The following is an 18,406-nucleotide window of genomic DNA, read 5'->3' on the forward strand; positions in this document are numbered from 1 at the left end:
TGCTATGCCAGACCCCACTCCTTACTATTTTCTGTGTCAAATTTAAATACACTAAAGGATATGAGAAAGAAATGAATTGATTATTTCCTATTCAAGGGATACTAGAATAATTGGATTAATATGTTGCTGATGCCTGAAATTTTACTGGAGCACATTTCCTCAGATTAACAATTTAGTTCTTAAATACCTTAGGAAGGGAGAAATTTTGAGACCTTAGCAGTGATTTTTCAATTACAGGCCTTTGAAGTGGTGCCTCTAAGAAGTGGGAAAGCAGAGAGAATTTGAGGGTCTGCTCCCAACCCCCAACCCCTGGTTTCTCACTCAAGTCTTATATTGTAAAGGGACTGTTTATTTGAAATAAAGCCATATATGTAGTCACAGGGAAAAAGAGGGAGTCTTAAAAGAAGATGTTTATCATGCAATTACAATGATAAATGTAAGCCCTTAAATATACCATCAGTTTTATTAATTTGGTTTGGCTAAATAATTAAACTAAATATGGTGGCCTTCTCAAACTTGTAAGTGTTCTGGGCCTTTCTTGATCTCTGAGAGACCCAGCCCTTACGGGAATGGAAAGAAGGTCTCAACAAGGGTCAAGAAGAGAGCAGGAATTAGCACTGGCCGAATCAATATGCCAAGGGCCAGACTGGAAGCGGCCATGAGAGAGATGCTGGTTGCAGAGGCCACAATGGAGAAAGCCTCTCTGAAGCCAATTGTACTTCTAGCTCCCTTCATTCCTCTAGTTTTCTTTCAATTTTGTGGTTGTTGCCAGCGCTTTATATGATCAGGTTTGTTGTAGTCTGACTCACTTGCTCGCTCTCTGTAGCAGAGGTCCCAAGATATAAACACTTGTTTCCTTGAGTCTGCTCCAGGGTTACTTCAACTTCTATGAAACCAGATTTTCAGGTGTTCCGCTCCATTGCACTTCAGTCTTTAGCAGACAGAATGCGTTTCTTTTACTTATTTATAACCTAAGTGGCTATAATATCTAAGATCGGGTTTTTGTTTGCTGCTATTTTTTATTTATTTTTATTTTATTTTTTTTTTTATTTTTGGACAGGCAGAGTGGACAGAGAGAGACAGAGAGAAAGGTCTTCCTTTGCCGTTGGTTCACCCTCCAATGGCCGCTGCGGCCGGTGCGCTGCGACCGGTGCACCGTGCTGATCCGATGGCAGGAGCCAGGTACTTCTCCTGGTCTCCCATGGGGTGCAGGGCCCAAGCACTTGGGCCATCCTCCACTGCACTCCTGGGCCACAGCAGAGAGCAGGCCTGGAAGAGGGGCAACCGGGACAGAATCCGGTGCCCTGACCGGGACTAGAACCCGGTGTGCCGGCACCGCTAGGTGGAGGGTTAGCCTAGTGAGCCACGGCGCTGGCTTTGTTTGCTGCTATTAAAGCAATGAATTTGTTATAAGATAAGTCGTCTCCACCGCTCCCCAACATGTGTGTATGTATGAGTTTAATTTGTTACAGGGCATTTGAGTTTTAAATTATGGGCCAGTATGTGTTTAAATAGACTCATCAAACTGTCTCCTTTATATTATTTTGTCTAACGTTTTTCTTTCCATGGCTAAACCAGTGAACTGGGGAATAGGATTTGTACAGAAGCCACCTGATACTATTTGCTTCTTCAGGGTATGCGTTACTTGTACTTTGTGGTGGTAGACTTCCCTTTTAGTCAAACTTGATCTGTTAAATAGGTATGTCATTTTCCACAAAAAGGACTGTGTGTGTGTGTGTGTGTGTGAGAGAGAGAGAGAGAGAGAGAGAGAGAGAGAGAGAGAGAGAGAGAATGCAAGCGAGAGAATGAACCATTGGGAAAAGAAGTCAAAGAGATGCTATGAAGAAAGTCATCTTTGTAAATAGCGCCAAGCTTTTTTTTTTTTTTTTTTTTTTTTTTTTTTTTCCTAGAAGCGCCAAGCTTTTTAAAGCAGGAGAAATATAGTCTTTACCTTCTATGTCACAACTTTTTTTGACCTCTAAGGTAACAATGATATTCCCGGTTTTGCAACCACAGCATGTGCTGGACATACTTCTAAATACTAATTTGAGGGTAGGCCTTTGGTGCAACAGTTAAGATGCCATTTGATATGTCTCTTTTGCTTATCAGAGGACCAGGGGTTCAGGTCCCTGCTCCACTTCTAATTCCAGCTTCCTACTAATGTGTACCTTGGGAGGCAGCAGATGATTGCTCACATATCTGGCTCCCTGCCACTCACCATATGGGAGACTCAGATTGAATTCCTTGCTTCTGACTTCCTCTTGGCTCAACTCTGGCTGTTGCAGCTATCTGGGGAATGAACCAGTATGTAGAAGATCTCTTTCTTTCTCTCTCTCTTTATATATACACATATATATTTGAAATGTAGAGTTATAGACAGTGAGAGAGAGAGAGAGACAAAGAAAAAGGTCTTCCTTCAGTTGGTTCACTCCCCAAATGGCCACCACGGCTGGCGTGCTGTGCCGATCCGAAGCCAGGAGCCAGGTGCTTCCTCCTGGTCTCCCATGCGGGTGTAGGGGCCCAAGCACTTGGGCCATCCTCCACTGCACTCCTGTGCTACAGCAGAGAGCTGGACTGGAAGAGGGGCAACCAGGACTAGAACCCGGCGCCCATATGGGATGCTGGTTCTGCAGGCAGAGGATTAGCCTAGTGAGCCATGGTGCTGGCCCCCTTTCTCTCTTTCAAATTAAAAAAAAAAAAAAAGCTGTTTGTATATATTTGTTTATATGTCTAGCTCCTTTTGCCAAGGTAGTAATTCCTTAAAGGCAGGGACTTTTTAAACAGTCTTCCTATTTTTAGGAATCACAGCATACACTAGGTGCTCAATATATTAGATGAATAAATATGTCAAAGAGTATTCAGCTAAAGGAATTCAGGAAGAGTAACTCACTTTTCCTGGGTATGGTGTGGTCTAAAAGAACTTTAAAAAAGACTTTTGACAGTCTTTTTCTAATATCTGAATCTGTTTCTCCTTATTTTTCTGAAATAAAAAATGTAACTGACATTTGTTTTTCAGTGAGTGGTAATGAAAATCACGTGGAACTGAGGAATTTGGGACTTTAAATTGTCTCAAATGATATCAGGTGGCCATTCTGGGAAGCATGATTTGGGCTATGAATGATCTTTTGAAAGCTTGAGAATTTTCCAATAATTTAGGTTGAACACAAAAGCAGAGATACTTTAACATGCACTAGTTGATTGATTTAAACTAAATCAGCATTATTAGAATGTAGTCAAGATATGAAGTTGTTTAGGAAACAGATCTTATCCATAATGTTTTCTAAAATGCTTTAAAATTCAAATTCCTGCTATAAAGTAGAAGGCCACTTTAAGAAGTCAGGCAGCTTGAACATTTAAATAAAATTCCATTTTCCACAGACAAGACAGACTTCTTCCTGTTTCTGACTGCTGGTTAGTCATAGTGGGATTTGTTTGGCTTTTATGAATGTCATTAAATTTTAATGTACAGATCAGATGTCTTATTGTAGAAGAAAATAATGCAGTGTCTGTTCTGGCCCTGTCATTTTACCACACAAGGGAGACATTAGTGGAGAATCAATTTGGTTCTTGCAAACCTTTTCCATTTTATCTATTTTATTTTTTGTTTCCTTTCTCCATAATGGTTATTCCTGTCATTTGTTTTTTGTTCCCTCCCCTCCCCCGAATTTGAATAACTTATACAGTATCTGGGTCCTTGTGAATAGGTGTAGCATAAGAATTGCATTGTGTGATGCTTATGTTTGCTATAGTTTCATCAAGGTTTAAGTTCCCCAGGGCCAGTGTCATGGCATGGCTGATTAAGCTGCTGCCTGCAACACCAGGATCCCATAGTGGCTGGTTCGAGTCCTGGTTACTCCACTTCAGTCCAGCTCCCTGGAAAAGCAGCAGAAGAGGGCCTAAGTGCTTGGGCTCATGAGTGAGATTTGGAAAAGTTCCCAGCTTTGCTTGGTGCAGTGCTGACTATTGTGGCCATCTATGGAGTGAACCAATGGATGGAATCAATCTCTCTCTCTCTCTCTCTCTCTCTGTAACTCTTTCAAATAAAAATTAATTTAAAAATGTTTAAGTTCCCTGAAAATAAAAGTTTGAAACTCTTCAAAGTTGATGATTTCTATGAACCAAATGATTTCATTTTGTCTCTACTTGGTAAAAATTTATTCAACAGTTATTGAACATTTCTTATGTGTCAGGCATTGTACTCTATGAATACATTAATTAAAAAGATAGACAAAAATCCATGTCCTTGATGAACTTAATCTTTTTTTTTTTTTTTAGGATGTGTTTATTTGAAAGGCAGAGTAAAGAGAAAGAGGGCTAGAGGTAGGGGAGAGAGAGAGAGAGATCTTCCATCTACAGCTTCACTCCCCATATGGTCAGAATAGACAAAGCAAGGAACCAGGAACTCACGTGGGTGGTAAGGGCCCAAATACTTGTTCCATCCTCCATTGCTTTCTCAGGCACGACAGCAGGGAACTGAATTTGGAAGTGGAGTGGCTGGGACTTGAACTGGTACTCAGCTATGATATGCCAGCATCACAAGTAGCAACTTAACTTGCTATACCACAATGCTGGCCCCGAATTTACAGCTTTCAAAAGAGTTAGAGACAACTAAGAAGCTATGTCAAGTCCTGTGGGAACATGGACAATTCCCCTAGATTTGGGAGACAAGTGATGGGGTTTCCTCAGGAAGAGGCATTTAAAAGTGGAGTCAAAGAACAAGTGGGGGGCTAAGAAACAAAAAGGGTAGAAGACAAATTCTTTAAAGAAAGAAGCTATCTAAACACTTCTGAAGCAGGATGTCAGTGGTCTTTCATGAGTAGTTGGCTATCTGTAAGGGACTTTTAGAAATATTTCTCTTGTACATTTTAAAATTTTCATTTACACATTTACAGTTATAAGTTGAGGGGCTGGTGATGTGACGTGGCAGGTAAAGCTGCCACATGCACACTGGCATCCCTTATGGGTGTCAGATCGTGTCCTGGCTGCTCCACTTCAGTCCAGCTCACTGCTGGTGTCTGGGAGAACAGCAGAAGATGACCCAAGTGTTTGGGCCTCTGCCACCTGCTGGGAGACCTGGGTGAAGCTCCTGGCTCTTGGCTTCAGCCTCGCCTAACCCTGGCTATGGCAGCCATCTGAGGAGTGAACCAGTGGATGGAAGATCTCTTTATCTTTGTCTCTCCCTCCCTCTGTAACTGTGGCTTTCAAATAAATAAATATATCTTAAAAAAAACCCTAACATTGTTAGTTGTAAAGTATTATTTTCTTCCATTTATACAATGTACATGACTTTAATATATTTCTACACAAATTTCACTCATTTATTTTATGGAAAATACTTGCCATAATCATTGGCAAAGCCTGTTATTGTCTAGCTAAGTTAACCATATCAAGATTACGTTTTTGACTGCACTTAAAAAATTTTTTTTTGCCTTACATATTTATAAAGAAGTCTTATATATTTACTTACATGTTATTGTTTCTAAAGCTCTTCATTCTGTATAAATCTAGATTTTCATTTGGTATCATTTATTTGTATAATCTGTTGGTAAATATAAACAACCTTGATTTATATAATATAGATGGTATGTTTTTATTCATAGCACTTCTGATACCAGAAGTGTATATTTTTTCCACACCAACAATTTGTTTTCTAAGTCACTGATTCAGTTCCTGTCTGACACTGACTATCAACAGTTAGTATCAGGCTCCAAAGGTGTATGGGCTCAGTCCCACAAGACCACTCTCACTTCAGACCCCAGTCACACTGTTTGGATGCCTGGCGTGCCCACATCTCTCCCTGACTTGATGAAGTCAGAAGTTCCCACATCCCTTGCCCTGTTTCACATTTGATAACTTCTAGAATGGCTCACAGAACTCAGGGAAACACTTTACTTCCATGTGCTGATTATAAACTCGTGAACAGTCAAGTGGAAGAGATGCACTGGGTAAAATGTGATGGACTTGGGAGTCACAAAGAGTTGCATGCAGCTTCCTTGCCATTCATGCCCTTTCCAGGTATACTAACTCCCAGCACCCACATGTAGTCACCTACCTGGAAGCTCTCCAGTCCCCACTGTGTCAGGATTTTTAATGGAGGTTTCATTACAGGGGCATGATTGATTAAACCAGTGGCCATTGGTGGTTTACTTGCAGTCCTGATCCCCTCTCCTCTCTAGAGGTCTTTATTATGTTCTCTCTCTTTTCCTTTCTCCCTTCCTTTATCTTCCTCTACTTATAATTAAAAGTATATTTAAAAATTTCCCAAAACTGCATTTTTAAAGAAATTATAATGAAAATTATTTAGAACTGAATAACAAGAATACTGCTAGGGCCAACACTGTAGCACAGTGGATTAATCTGCTGTCAGCAGTGCTGGCATTCCATTTGGATATTGGTTCAAGTCTCGGCTGGTCCACTTCCAATCCAGCTCCCTCCTGATGGGCCATCTTTCGCTGTTTTCCCAGGTACATGTCCTTGGGCTTTGTACCCATTTCGGAAACCCAGAGGAGGATCCTGACTCCTGGCTTTGGCCTGGCCCAGTCCTGGCCATTGCAGCCATTTGGGGAGTGAACCAGCAGATGGAAAATCTTTCTTTCTGTTTCTTCTTCTCTCTCTGTAACTCTGCCTTTCAAATAAATAAATGAATGTTAGAAAAAAAAATACTACCTATCAAGACTCATGGGTCTCATAAGCATGAAAACAAACAAACCTCAGACTCATTAGTAAAAAAAAAAGCAAATTTATCATTCACACTGATTTTATTGGCAAATTAAAAGTTCATATGTGAGGACCAATTATGAACAATACAATCATTTTTAGAAAATAGTAAATTTGGGCTGGTGCCGCGGTTCACTAGGCTAATCCTCCGCCTTGCGGTGCTGGCACACCGGGTTCTAGTCCCGGTCGGGGCGCCGGATTCTGTCCCGGTTGCCCCTCTTCCAGGCCAGCTCTCTGCTGTGGCCAGGGAGTGCAGTGGAGGATGGCCCAAGTCCTTGGGCCCTGCACCCCATGGGAGACTAGGATAAGTACCTGGCTCCTGCCATCGGATCAGCGCGGTGCGCCGGCTGCAGCACGCCGGCCGCGGTGGCCATTGGAGGGTGAACCAACGGCAAAGGAAGACCTTTCTCTCTGTCTCTCTCTCTCATTGTCCACTCTGCCTGTCCAAAAAAAAAAAAAAAAAAAAAAAAGTAAATTTGAATATATGGAGTTTCTGTAACATTATTTCTACTGTTAGATATATGATGGAACTTCAAAAAATTCATGGGAAAAGGAATTAAAAGATAAATTTAAAAAGTTTAATTTGAAAAAGTTACACAGAGAGAGGGAGAGACAAAGGGAGAGAGCATAGTCTTCCATCCACTGATTCACTCCTCAGATGGCCGCAACAGCAAGGGCTGGGCCAGGCAGAAGCCAGGAGCCAGGAGCTTCATCCAGGTCTCCCATGTGGGTGCAGGGACCCAAGCACTTGGGCCATCTTCCATTGTTGCTTTTCTAGGCCATTAACAGGGAGCTGGAATGGAAGTGGAGTAGCTAGGACACAAACTGGTGCACATATGGGATACTGACGTCACAGGTGGCAGCTTTACCTGCTACACCACAATGCTGGCTCCCAGAGATAAATTTGTTTTGGCACAGAAAATTTTTTTCATAATACATATTTCATGTGAACCTTCTAAAGATCCTGTGGATTATCTTTACTCTGTGCATATGCACCAGAAGCCAGGACAAGAAAATTTATGGCAATATTGTTTGTGTTAGCAACAGTAATACCACAATAATCTATACCACCTCTAATGTTGTAATATTGAACAAAAGAATAGTTGCTGAAGCAAAAAAAAAAAAAAAAAAAAAGAATAGTTGCTGAAGCATGCATGACAGTGTGGTTCCACTTAAGTATAGGTCTCATACAGATAAGACCAAACAATATGTTGCTTAGATATATATAACTTTAAGTGGTAAAATCATAAAGACAATCAAGGAAATAATTAGTACAACATTCACAGTAATGATTACTTCTAGAGAGTAGGAACGAAGCTTTGATTAAAGTAGGATTCAAAAGTACTGAGTTATTTCTGAAGCATTATGGTTGGCTACATAGTATTTGAATTAAAGTTCAGACAATTTGTTATGTGTGTGATTTTTTTTTGATTTTTTTTTTTTTTGACAGGCAGAGTTAGAGAGAGAGAGAGAAAGAGAAAGGTCTTCCTTTTTTCCATTGGTTCACCCCCCAAATGGCTGCTATGGCCGGTGTGCTGCGCCAATCTGAAGCCAGAAGCCAGGCGCTTCGACCTGGTCTCCATGCGGATGCAAGGCCCAAGGCAGTGGGCCATCCTCCACTGCCTTCCCGGGCCACAGCAGAGAGCTGGACTGGAAGAGGAGCAACCGGGACAGAGTCCGGCACCCCGACCAGGACTAGAACCCTGGGTGCCGGTGTCGCAAGCGGAGGATTAGCCAAGTGAGCCGCGGCACTGGCCAGTGTGATTTTATTTTGTAATTTAAAAGATATGAAAATGGAGCAGGCAGTTGGTAGACTAGTTAAGATGCTGTTAAGATGCTGGTTGGGATTCCCTTATCGCCATATTGGAGTGCCTGGGTTTGAGTCTTGGCTTCAATCCTGCAATCCTGATTCCTCCTTCCTGGTAATAGACACTCTAGGAGGCAGCAGGTGACAGCTCAAGTATTTGGGGTCTCTGTTGCCCATGTTAAACACTTGGATTGGGTTCTTTGCTTTGGCTTCAACCCAGCCTTTTTTTTTTTTTTTTTTTTGGAATGAACTAGCAGATGGGAGATTCTCTCTCTTTGTCTTGTTCATGTCTTGGTCTTTCAAATTATATGATTAAATACTATATTGAATAACAAGACAACTTTACAGAAGAGGAGAAAATATTTTCAAACTGTACTCTGATGGGATTTTATAATAGCCCTTATAACTCAACTAAAAGACAAAAGACCAAGCTGAAGATGGGCAAAGGACTTGAATATACATTTCTGAAAAAAAAATCCACATATATGTATATATAAATGGACAATCCTTGGTCATTAAAAAATGCAAATCAATGGAGCTGGTGCTGTGGCATAGCAGGTGAAGCTGCTGCTTGCAGTGCCAACATCTCATGTAGACGCTGGTTTGAGTCCCGGCTGCTCCACTTCCAATCCAGCTCTCTGCTGTGGCCTGGGAAAGCAGTAGAAGGTGACCCAAGTCCTTGGGCCTCTGCACCCACGTGGGAGAACTGGAAGAAAGTCCTGGCTCCTGACTTCAGATCAGTGCAGCTCTGTCCACTGTGGCCAGCTGGGGAGTGAACCAGCAGATGGAAGATTTCTCTCTGCCTCTCTGTAACTCTGCCTTTCAAATAAATAAATAAATCTCTAAAAATGCAAATAAAAACCATGATGAGATACCTCATCATACTCACTAGATGTCTTTAATAATAATTTAAAAATCTGGGGCCGATGTTGTGGCACAGTAGGTTAATCCCCTGCCTGCGTTGCTGGCATTGCATATGGGCACTGGTTCTAGTTCCAGCTGCTCTGCTTCCAGTCTAGCTCTCTGCTATGGCCTGGGAAAGCAGAAGAAGATGGCTCACATGCTTGGACCCCTGCACCCATGTGGAAGACCTGGAAGAAGCTCCTGGCTCCTGGCTTCAGAGTGGTTCAGCTCCAGCCATTGCAGCCATTTAGGGAGTGAACCAGCGGATGGAAGACCTTTCTCTCTGTCTCTCCCTCTCACTGTCTGTAACTCTACCTCTCAAATAAAGTCTTTTAAAAAAAGTTAAAACCCAAATAACAAATGTTAATGATGATGTAGAGACTTAGGATCCCTCATACATTGCTGTTGACAAAATGTAAAATGCTGAAGTGGTAGAAAACAGTTCAGTTGGTTCTCAAAAAGTTAAAATAGCATTACTATATGAACCAACAATTCCCCTTTTAGGTATATACCCAAGAGAAAGGAAAACATATGTCCACATAGAAACTTAGATGTGAATGTTTATAGCAGCATTTTTAAAAAAAGATTTATTTAGGCCGGCGCCGCGGCTCACTAGGCTAATCCTCCGCCTAGCGGCGCCGGCACACCGGGTTCTAGTCCCGGTCGGGGCGCCGGATTCTGTCCCGGTTGCCCCTCTTCCAGGCCAGCCCTCTGCTGTGGCCAGGGAGTGCAGTGGAGGATGGCCCAGGTGCTTGGGCCCTGCACCCCATGGGAGACCAGGAAAAGCACCTGGCTCCTGGCTCCTGCCATCGGATCAGCGCGGTGCGCCGGCCGCAGCGCGCCGGCCGCGGCGGCCATTGGAGGGTGAACCAACGGCAAAGGAAGACCTTTCTCTCTGTCTCTCTCTCTCACTGTCCACTCTGCCTGTCAAAAAAATAAAAAAAATAAAAAAAAAAAATGTAGAAGCAACCTAGATACCCTTCAGTGCATGAATGGATAAAGGAAATTGTGGCTTTTACATACAGTGGAATATTATTCAGCTGTAAAAGGGAATGAAGTTCTGGTTGGTATTGGCTTCTATTTGGGTGAACCTCAGAAACATTCTAAGTGAAAGAAACCAGACAGCAAAGGTCTCATGATACTTGAATCCATTTGTATTGATATGGGAATCCCGGGAATACACTTACACAGAACAGGCAAATCCATAGAGTCAGTAGATTAGTGGTTGTCGTGGGTTGAGAGGAGGCGACATGGGGAGTGATTACTTTGAATACTGGGTGGTTTACTGAAATAATGATGACTATGCTAAATTTTACTGAATTGTACACTCTGAAATAGTTATTTGTATGTTATGTGAGTTTTACTTTAATTGGAAAAAAGACATTAGGGGGCAGGTATTTGGCTCAGCAGTTGAGATACCACCCGGGATTCCCATATCCCTTCTTGGAGTGCCTGGTTAGAATCCCAGCTCTACTGCCTCTCATCAAGCTTCCTGCGAATGTGTACCCTGGGAGGCAGCAGGTGATGGCTCAAGTACTTGGGTCCCTACCACTCTTCTGGAAGACTCGGATTGAGTTCTGGGCTCCTGGCTTTAACTTGGTGCATTCCTGGCTATGGTGGGCATTTGGGGAGTGAACCAGTGATGAAAGATCTGTCATTCTGTCTCTGTGCTTTTTAAATAAAATGAAAAGTAAAAAAAAAAAAGTTAAGAAACTATATTAATAATCAGTTATGGTCTTTCACTGGTGAATATCCAAAACATTAGTTACACACTGAATGGTAAATAGGTGAGAACTGTTTTGGTACTCTCATCCTTGTGGTGGGAATGTAAAATAGTATAGCTTCTGCAGACTATAATATGGAAATATTTGTTAAAATTAACACCTGTCCATGCCTTGACTCCGCATGCCAATTCTAGAATATATTCTATAGATACACAGGTTAAAATTATATTTATTAAAGGTGTTTTATTGCAGCAGGCTAATAAGTTATGAATGATCATATCCCTGTATGAAAGTGAGGAGTCTCTTTATATACTTTAAATAAAATACATTGAAGTGAAAAGAGCAGAATGCAGAATGTGTATAGAATGAAACTACTTGTGGGAAAAAGGGTAGAAGTAGACTTTTGTTTCTGTGTGCTTGAAATGTGTTATAAAGACATTTATCTACAGAGGAAATACAAAATTGGAGGAAACTCCACATTGGTAACAAGTGTGATGGAATTTGTCTGGAAGAAAGTGGAGGGAAGGCATTTTTTTTTTACTGTATGTCCATTTAGGTTTAAATGTGTGTATGTGGTGTAGCAGGTAAAGCTGCAGCCTGCAGTGTCGGCATCCCATCTGGGCACCAGTTCAAGTCCCAGCTGCTGCACTCATTTCCGATCCAACTCTCTGCTATGGCCTGGGAAAGCAGTGGAAGATGGTGCAAGTGCTTGGGCCCCTGCATTACTGTAGGAGACCTGGAAGAAATTCCTGGCTCCTGGCTTTGGATAGGTGAAGCTTCGGCTGTTGTGGGCATCTGGGGAGTGAGCCAATGGATGAAAGACCTCTCTCTCTGCCTTTCCTTCTCTCTCGTGTAACTGACTTTCAAATAAATCAATAAATCTTAAAAAAATAAATAAAGTGTATATGTGTGCAACGTATCTGAATATACACAAATATAATTTAATATTAAACTAAAATTGTAATTTAACATTTAAAAAGAACAAAACACTCCATCCTTAAAGGCTGACCAGTAATTTACAATACATCTGCGAATGCACTTCCTGAGAGTTGGAATGGTGCTTTTTACATCTTTATTTGCATGCATATAGTTGTCCTGACTCAGTGATTTTATGTAGTTTTAATTCATTTTGGTTTAATTCTTTTTATTAGCAGTTCAACACTGCCTTATACAAATTTTTGTATTGTTTCATTTGATCATCAGAACAACTCTGAAGTAGGTTTTTATTTGCATGTGACATTTTCTATATGCAAATGAGAATGCTTAATATAAGCATTTAATTTTATGCAATTTATCCCTTATCTTTATACTCAGTGATAACATGATTGATATATTGGAATATGAGATTAGAGGTTATCTGTTAGGTTCTTTCCAGCTCTGTATAGGTGAGTAATTGAATGAATGACTATATTTTGTAGCATAAGAGAGTCAGGGAGAATATTTGATTTATGTATTTTGGATTCCTCTTTTAAATGAAAACATCCTGTCATCCAAATCTTTGGAATATCTGGAAGTCTGTATTAAACTATGTTAATATTAAGCTATTAATAACTGGTTCAACAATGCCAGTAGCCTTTTAATTAACAGTGTAGTTTTATAGGGCTGTTTTCAAATAATCCAGTGATTTTGTTAAACAAATCCATTTAGCTATATGAATGAGAAATTTATGCATAACTTCATTTTTATCTTTGTGTTACCTTATTCCTTTGCTTTGTCTGATTATTAAATTTCATTTAATAGAATGCTTTGGCATTTTATGAAGAGATTTTCAATCCGAAAGTGCTGTAAAGGATTTCATTCTTTGTGCGGTGACTTTTTTTTTTTTTAAGATTTTCTTTTTTATTTGAAAGAGTTACAGAGAGAGGGAGAGACAGAGAAAGAGAGAGGTCTTCCATCCCCTGGTTCACTCCCCAAATGGCCACAACAGCCAGGAGCTAGGAGCTTCCTCTAGGTCTCCCACATGGTCGCAGGGGCCAAGGACTTGGGCCATCCTTCTGCTACGTTCCCAGGCGCATTAGCAGGGAGCTAGATAAGAAGTGGAGCAGCTGGGCCTCCAACCAGCACCCATATGGGATACTGGCACTGCAGGTGACAGTTTTACCCACCATGCCACAGTGCCAACCCTTGTGCAGTGTCTTTTAATGGCAGTACAAACAAGGTGGAGAAGAATAAGGAAGTAAAGGAGTAACAGAGATGTTGCAACCTACAGTAAGACACCCAAGACAATTTCTAATCATTTTTTGTTGTTGTAAGGAAGTAACAAAGAACGAGGGCTTAATGCTTTGAATGAATGAATCAATGTGCTGTCTTTAATTGTAAAATTTAAAATCTGAAAACTTAGGTCCTGTTATCAGTTGGTCTTGATTATTTTCTATGTAAGAGAAATAGATGAATTTACATTTATGTTGCATTCATAGTCTTTGTATTTGCGTATGATGGTCTTCTGCTTGGTTCTGCTGTGGAGTTAACCCATGCTCCTCCCCACAGAGTTGAGAATGCTTGCACCAAGCTCGTCCAGGCAGCTCAGATGCTTCAGTCAGATCCGTACTCGGTTCCTGCTCGAGATTATCTGATCGATGGGTCGAGGGGCATCCTTTCTGGCACATCAGACCTGCTTCTTACCTTCGACGAGGCTGAGGTAGGTGATGTGGGGCCCATGCAGATCTCTCCCAGACAAAAATCCCAGGCTCAAAGATAATAATGGAGGGTTGTTGTTTGGGATGATAAAATCTTGAACAGGTAGACGTGTGCCTTATCATGTTTTCTACTTAATGTCTGCTCACTTGACTGAATACTCCAAAATATATTTCCAGGTTCGTAAAATTATTAGAGTTTGCAAAGGAATTTTGGAATATCTCACAGTGGCAGAAGTGGTGGAGACTATGGAAGATTTGGTCACTTACACAAAGAATCTTGGGCCAGGTTAGTCATATCTAATTTTTATAATGACCTTTTTTTTTTTATTTGAATGTCCATATTGGATCAAGGGGAAATGGTGTCAACTTACATTTTGCAAAAGGTCAGTGGTGATGCCTTGGGCTTTCAGGTGTCTTCAGCCCTATGCTTCTACTGAGGAAATGGTACTGTCTGAAATCTGAATCTACTTTTAACAAAATCTGGCTCTGTCTTATAAATTATATCAGAAATCGCAAATGGTGCTAGAGAATGTAGGGAATTTTTTTTTTTTTTTTAAGATTCATTTATTTAATTTGAAAGTTAGAGCTACAGAGAGGCAGAGAGAGAGACAGTGAGGTCTTCCATTCACTGGTTCACTCCCCAGAAGGCCGCAAAGGCTGGGGCTACACCAATCTGAAGCCAGGAGCCAGGTGCTTCCTCCAGGTCTCCCACGTGGGTACAGGGGCCCAAGGACTTGGGCCATCTTCCACTGCCCTCCCAGGCCACGGCAGAGAGCTGGATCAGAAGTGGAGCAGCTGGGACTTGAACCAGCACCCATATGGGATGCTGGCAACTCAGGCAGCAGCTCTACCTGCTATGTCACAGTGCCAGCCCCAGGAATATTTTTCTATTACTGTGATGCTGAAGACCGTTCTGACTCCTGACCTCTCCATTCCACATTACACAGCATTCCTTCACTGTCTGCCAGCTGGCCTGTAGCTCTTTATGACCTCTTAGATTGCTAATTAGCCTGCCTACTATTGTGAGTTCATGCCCTAGTCCAAGTCTGCCTAATACCGTTGGACCCAGAAGAAGAGAAGATCTGTTGTGGTTAAATCACATTTTGAAAAGATTGTTTAGGGGGCCGGTGCTATGGCGCAGCAGGTTAAAGCCCTGGCCTGAAGCGCCAGCATCCCATATGGGTGCCGGTTCTAGTCCTGGCTGCTCCTCTTCCCATCCAGCTCTCTGCTATGGCCTGGGAAAGCAGTAGAAGATGGCCCAAGTCCTTGGGCCTCCGCACCCACATGGGAGACCTGGAAAAAGCTGCCGGCTCCTGGCTTCGGATCGGCGTTGCTCTGGCCATTGTGGCCATCTGGGGAGTGAACCAGTGGATGGAAGACCTCTCTCTCTGTCTCTACCTCTCTCAGTAACTCTGTCTTTCAGATAAATAAAATAAATCTTTATAAAAAAGATTGTTTAGGTTTCTGAATACTGAATATTCAAAATATACAAACAGATACCATTTTTGATGTTACAGACTTATAACATGAACTTGAGGGTCCTAAAGGTATGAGTAAAACCTTTAACAAGACATTGATGTTTTACTTTTTAACTTGATTGATTGGCTTTAAAATTATTTTGTTTTATGTGAAATATTGATTTTGAATCAACTTAAGAAATCCTAGGAGCAATTTGAAAATCAGGACTTTAGAAAATCACATAATGCCTTTGAATTATAACCAAAATAAACAAAAAGTGCTAGCAGGCTGATTCCAAAACGGCAGATGCTTTCAAACACTGTCATCACTGTAATTATTTTTATAATATTTCTACTTGTTTCTAATTATAAAAATAGTACATGCTTATTTTGGATGAATTGGAAAGTACAAGAAAATATAAAGATGAAAACAAAACACATCATTATCATTCTTATAACTTTTTTCAGTCACTAGATTGAGTATTAAGCTCACATGAGATTATTATATATATTCATACATGGCCAGATATGAGTCATGAAATCTGTATAGATAGTAGCCTGTCAAAATATTGTTCCTACTTGTGAATTTACTTTTTACAAATAGTTATTCATTTTGATATTATTTTATATGTGTGGACATTTATGTCAAATATGAAAATTATATTTAAGGTTTGTTTACTTTAAGCTTGGTTTGGACTTTCACAGTAATTCATGATAGGTGGAGCCTGAGAAAGTCAGACCCTGGTTTGTTTTGCTGCTTACCTTGTACAATTTCTTCTTGTGGCCCAGGAATGACTAAGATGGCCAAGATGATTGATGAGAGACAGCAGGAGTTGACTCACCAGGAGCACCGAGTGATGTTGGTGAACTCAATGAACACGGTGAAAGAGTTGCTCCCAGTTCTCATTTCAGGTATTTCCTGCCTGTACTTTATTTAAGAGAAAAAAAATGCTAACATGTTCTACAGTACATTTCTTTATGTTGTTTTGTTGCATATCCATCAGCCTAGATAGAAAAGAAATCTGATTGATTTTATAAGATGGCTACAGATGATTGGCTGAAAATCAGTATTCATCTACTCTAATGCTCTCCATCTCCTGTTCTTGGTTTGAAATTGCCCTTCCTGTGGCCTACTTCTGTTCTTGCAAAGCTCTAACAGGCTGTTACGGGAACTAGGAAACAAAAACTTGTAAAGAGGTTGTTCATGGGAATTAAGATTTTGTAGCCAGCTGTTTTAGGTAGCAGAAGTTGTGGAGACTACAGTTTCTGATTCAGATAACTCAATAAAGTGTTAATTTTTATTTAGAATATTTTAACTATTTTATGGGAAGATACTCTTTCTTCAGTTCAGTTCTCCATATTCTCCCCCACCCCTCACCCCGCTTTCTTTCTTTTGGGGCTAGAAAGACCCTGCCAGATGTTAAGAGAAATTCTAGAAGGTAAACTTGACTTTGGATCTTCTGGGATTAGAAGCAGGCAAATGCTATGTTTGCAGTGTTATTGATGGTTTTTTGTCTTGTCCCAGTATGTTTGTAGTACATAGAGTGAGTGTTAGGGCCCAGAATGATAACTGATTACATTCATTCCCTAATCAGATTGTGGTAATGTTTTATATCTGGAATTTTGTTTATAATGAAAGTTGCTGATATTGGAGCTTTACTAGCAGATTTGCAGTGTTTTTCCTATATGTTCTTCTTAAGACCTTAGAAGCCCAAAACGTATGTTCTAATTGTGGAATATCTTATGGGAATGCTGTTAACAGCAAAATTAAGTTCCAGGCTTAGTTTCTGGTCCTTTGTTTGATTTACAGCTATGAAAATTTTTGTAACAACTAAAAACTCAAAAAACCAAGGAATAGAAGAAGCTTTGAAAAATCGCAATTTTACCGTAGAAAAGATGAGTGCTGAAATCAATGAGATCATTCGTGTGTTACAGCTCACTTCTTGGGATGAAGATGCCTGGGCCAGCAAAGTAAGTGTTATTGGAGGAGAAATAAGCAAAATCCTGAATTCTGCCCTCTTCAGATTTTTGTCACCCGTCTGACATTTTATCTTGTAATCGTGTGTAGCATAAGAGTACTCAGATAGTGTAAAAGTAGTTTCTCCATCACGTATCTTTTCCTTGGCTCACTTGCTATCTTTGCAAATTTACCTTGTTCCACAGTAGAACAAATAAATAGACATGTGGGGTGAGCATAGGTTGAAGGCTGAAGTGTGTGCCCTTTTCCTTGGGTTGGAATCTCACTGGTTGGGCTGGTGGAGGAATTCTGGTAGGTATACTCTCTTGGGTGGGAGCCCTGCCTTTTATATGGGTGGTTGCTGCCAAGGGACGAAGATAGAGACAGACTATTCTTGTAACTTTGAGCTACTCTAACTGACCTTTGGTCCAGAGAAGACCCTTGGTATATCTAGATGTGTCCATTGGTCATTCCATTTTCCCTAAGAAAAGTTTAACTAGAACATGAGTATTCACATTTGTAGTTAGTTCAGGCAGGTCCCTTTACCCTGTCTAGGGTCTCTTCTTGGGCTCCACAGGGGTTGGCTGATAGCTTTTAGAACCGATCAGCAGTAGTTTTGTGTTGCTGCTGCCCTGGTCTGCTTCTTCCTGAATAGCAACTGAGAACACAGCTTCCATTTCTGGGAGAAGAGAGACACTTGGATTTATGCTTTCCTTGTGGGAGCTCAAGGTGCAGGTAGTAGTGAGGACAAACTGTCTCCACAACCTGGCATTCCCACCTATGGCCCAAAGATTGTCTTCAGGGCCACCCAGCAGGCTGCTAGCAGTAGAGCTAGATTTGTCCTGCAGGAACCTATTATATAGTGAGGTCGAAGTGGGACCTGAAGTCACCAGCCTTCTCTCTTAATGTCCAGAAAGCTACGATAACCATGCAGAATAAGTAGTCAACATACCGTAACTATGGATTTTCCCATTGATGTGAAAAAATAATTTTCAGTCTTTAATATTTGATTTAATTTTGCTTTTGCATACTTGACAACTTTTACTTCCCTTTTATGACTTCCTTATGCATCTTTTTTTTTTTTGTTCTCTTGTTTGTTTTATTCTTTTTCTCACGTTTAGAAGGTAAGCTTTCTCTTGCCTCTTAGTTTCATTTTTTGCTTAAAAAGAGAAAAAGCATGTCTGTGAGGTTTTCTTGTGTGGTGT

General features: G+C 40.9%; 1 protein-coding gene across 4 annotated transcripts in view; it reads left to right on the forward strand.

Moving 5' to 3' along the window:
• VCL (vinculin) overlaps nucleotides 1-18,406 on the forward strand; it is a 131,097-nt gene that overhangs the window by 68,156 nt on the left and 44,535 nt on the right. For all 4 annotated transcript variants that reach the window (XM_089313491.1, XM_089313492.1, XM_002718405.6 and 1 more), the window contains exons 3-6: nucleotides 13,639-13,789; nucleotides 13,965-14,073; nucleotides 16,034-16,156; nucleotides 17,055-17,215. In XM_089313491.1, the coding sequence (XP_089169617.1) occupies nucleotides 13,639-13,789; nucleotides 13,965-14,073; nucleotides 16,034-16,156; nucleotides 17,055-17,215 (544 nt within the window). The remainder of the gene's footprint in view (nucleotides 1-13,638; nucleotides 13,790-13,964; nucleotides 14,074-16,033; nucleotides 16,157-17,054; nucleotides 17,216-18,406) is intronic.

The sequence above is a fragment of the Oryctolagus cuniculus genome, chromosome 15 (genome assembly GCF_051225735.1).
Source record: "Oryctolagus cuniculus isolate XC-2025 breed Fujian yellow rabbit chromosome 15, ASM5122573v1, whole genome shotgun sequence".
Classification (NCBI taxonomy): Eukaryota; Metazoa; Chordata; class Mammalia; order Lagomorpha; family Leporidae; genus Oryctolagus; species Oryctolagus cuniculus.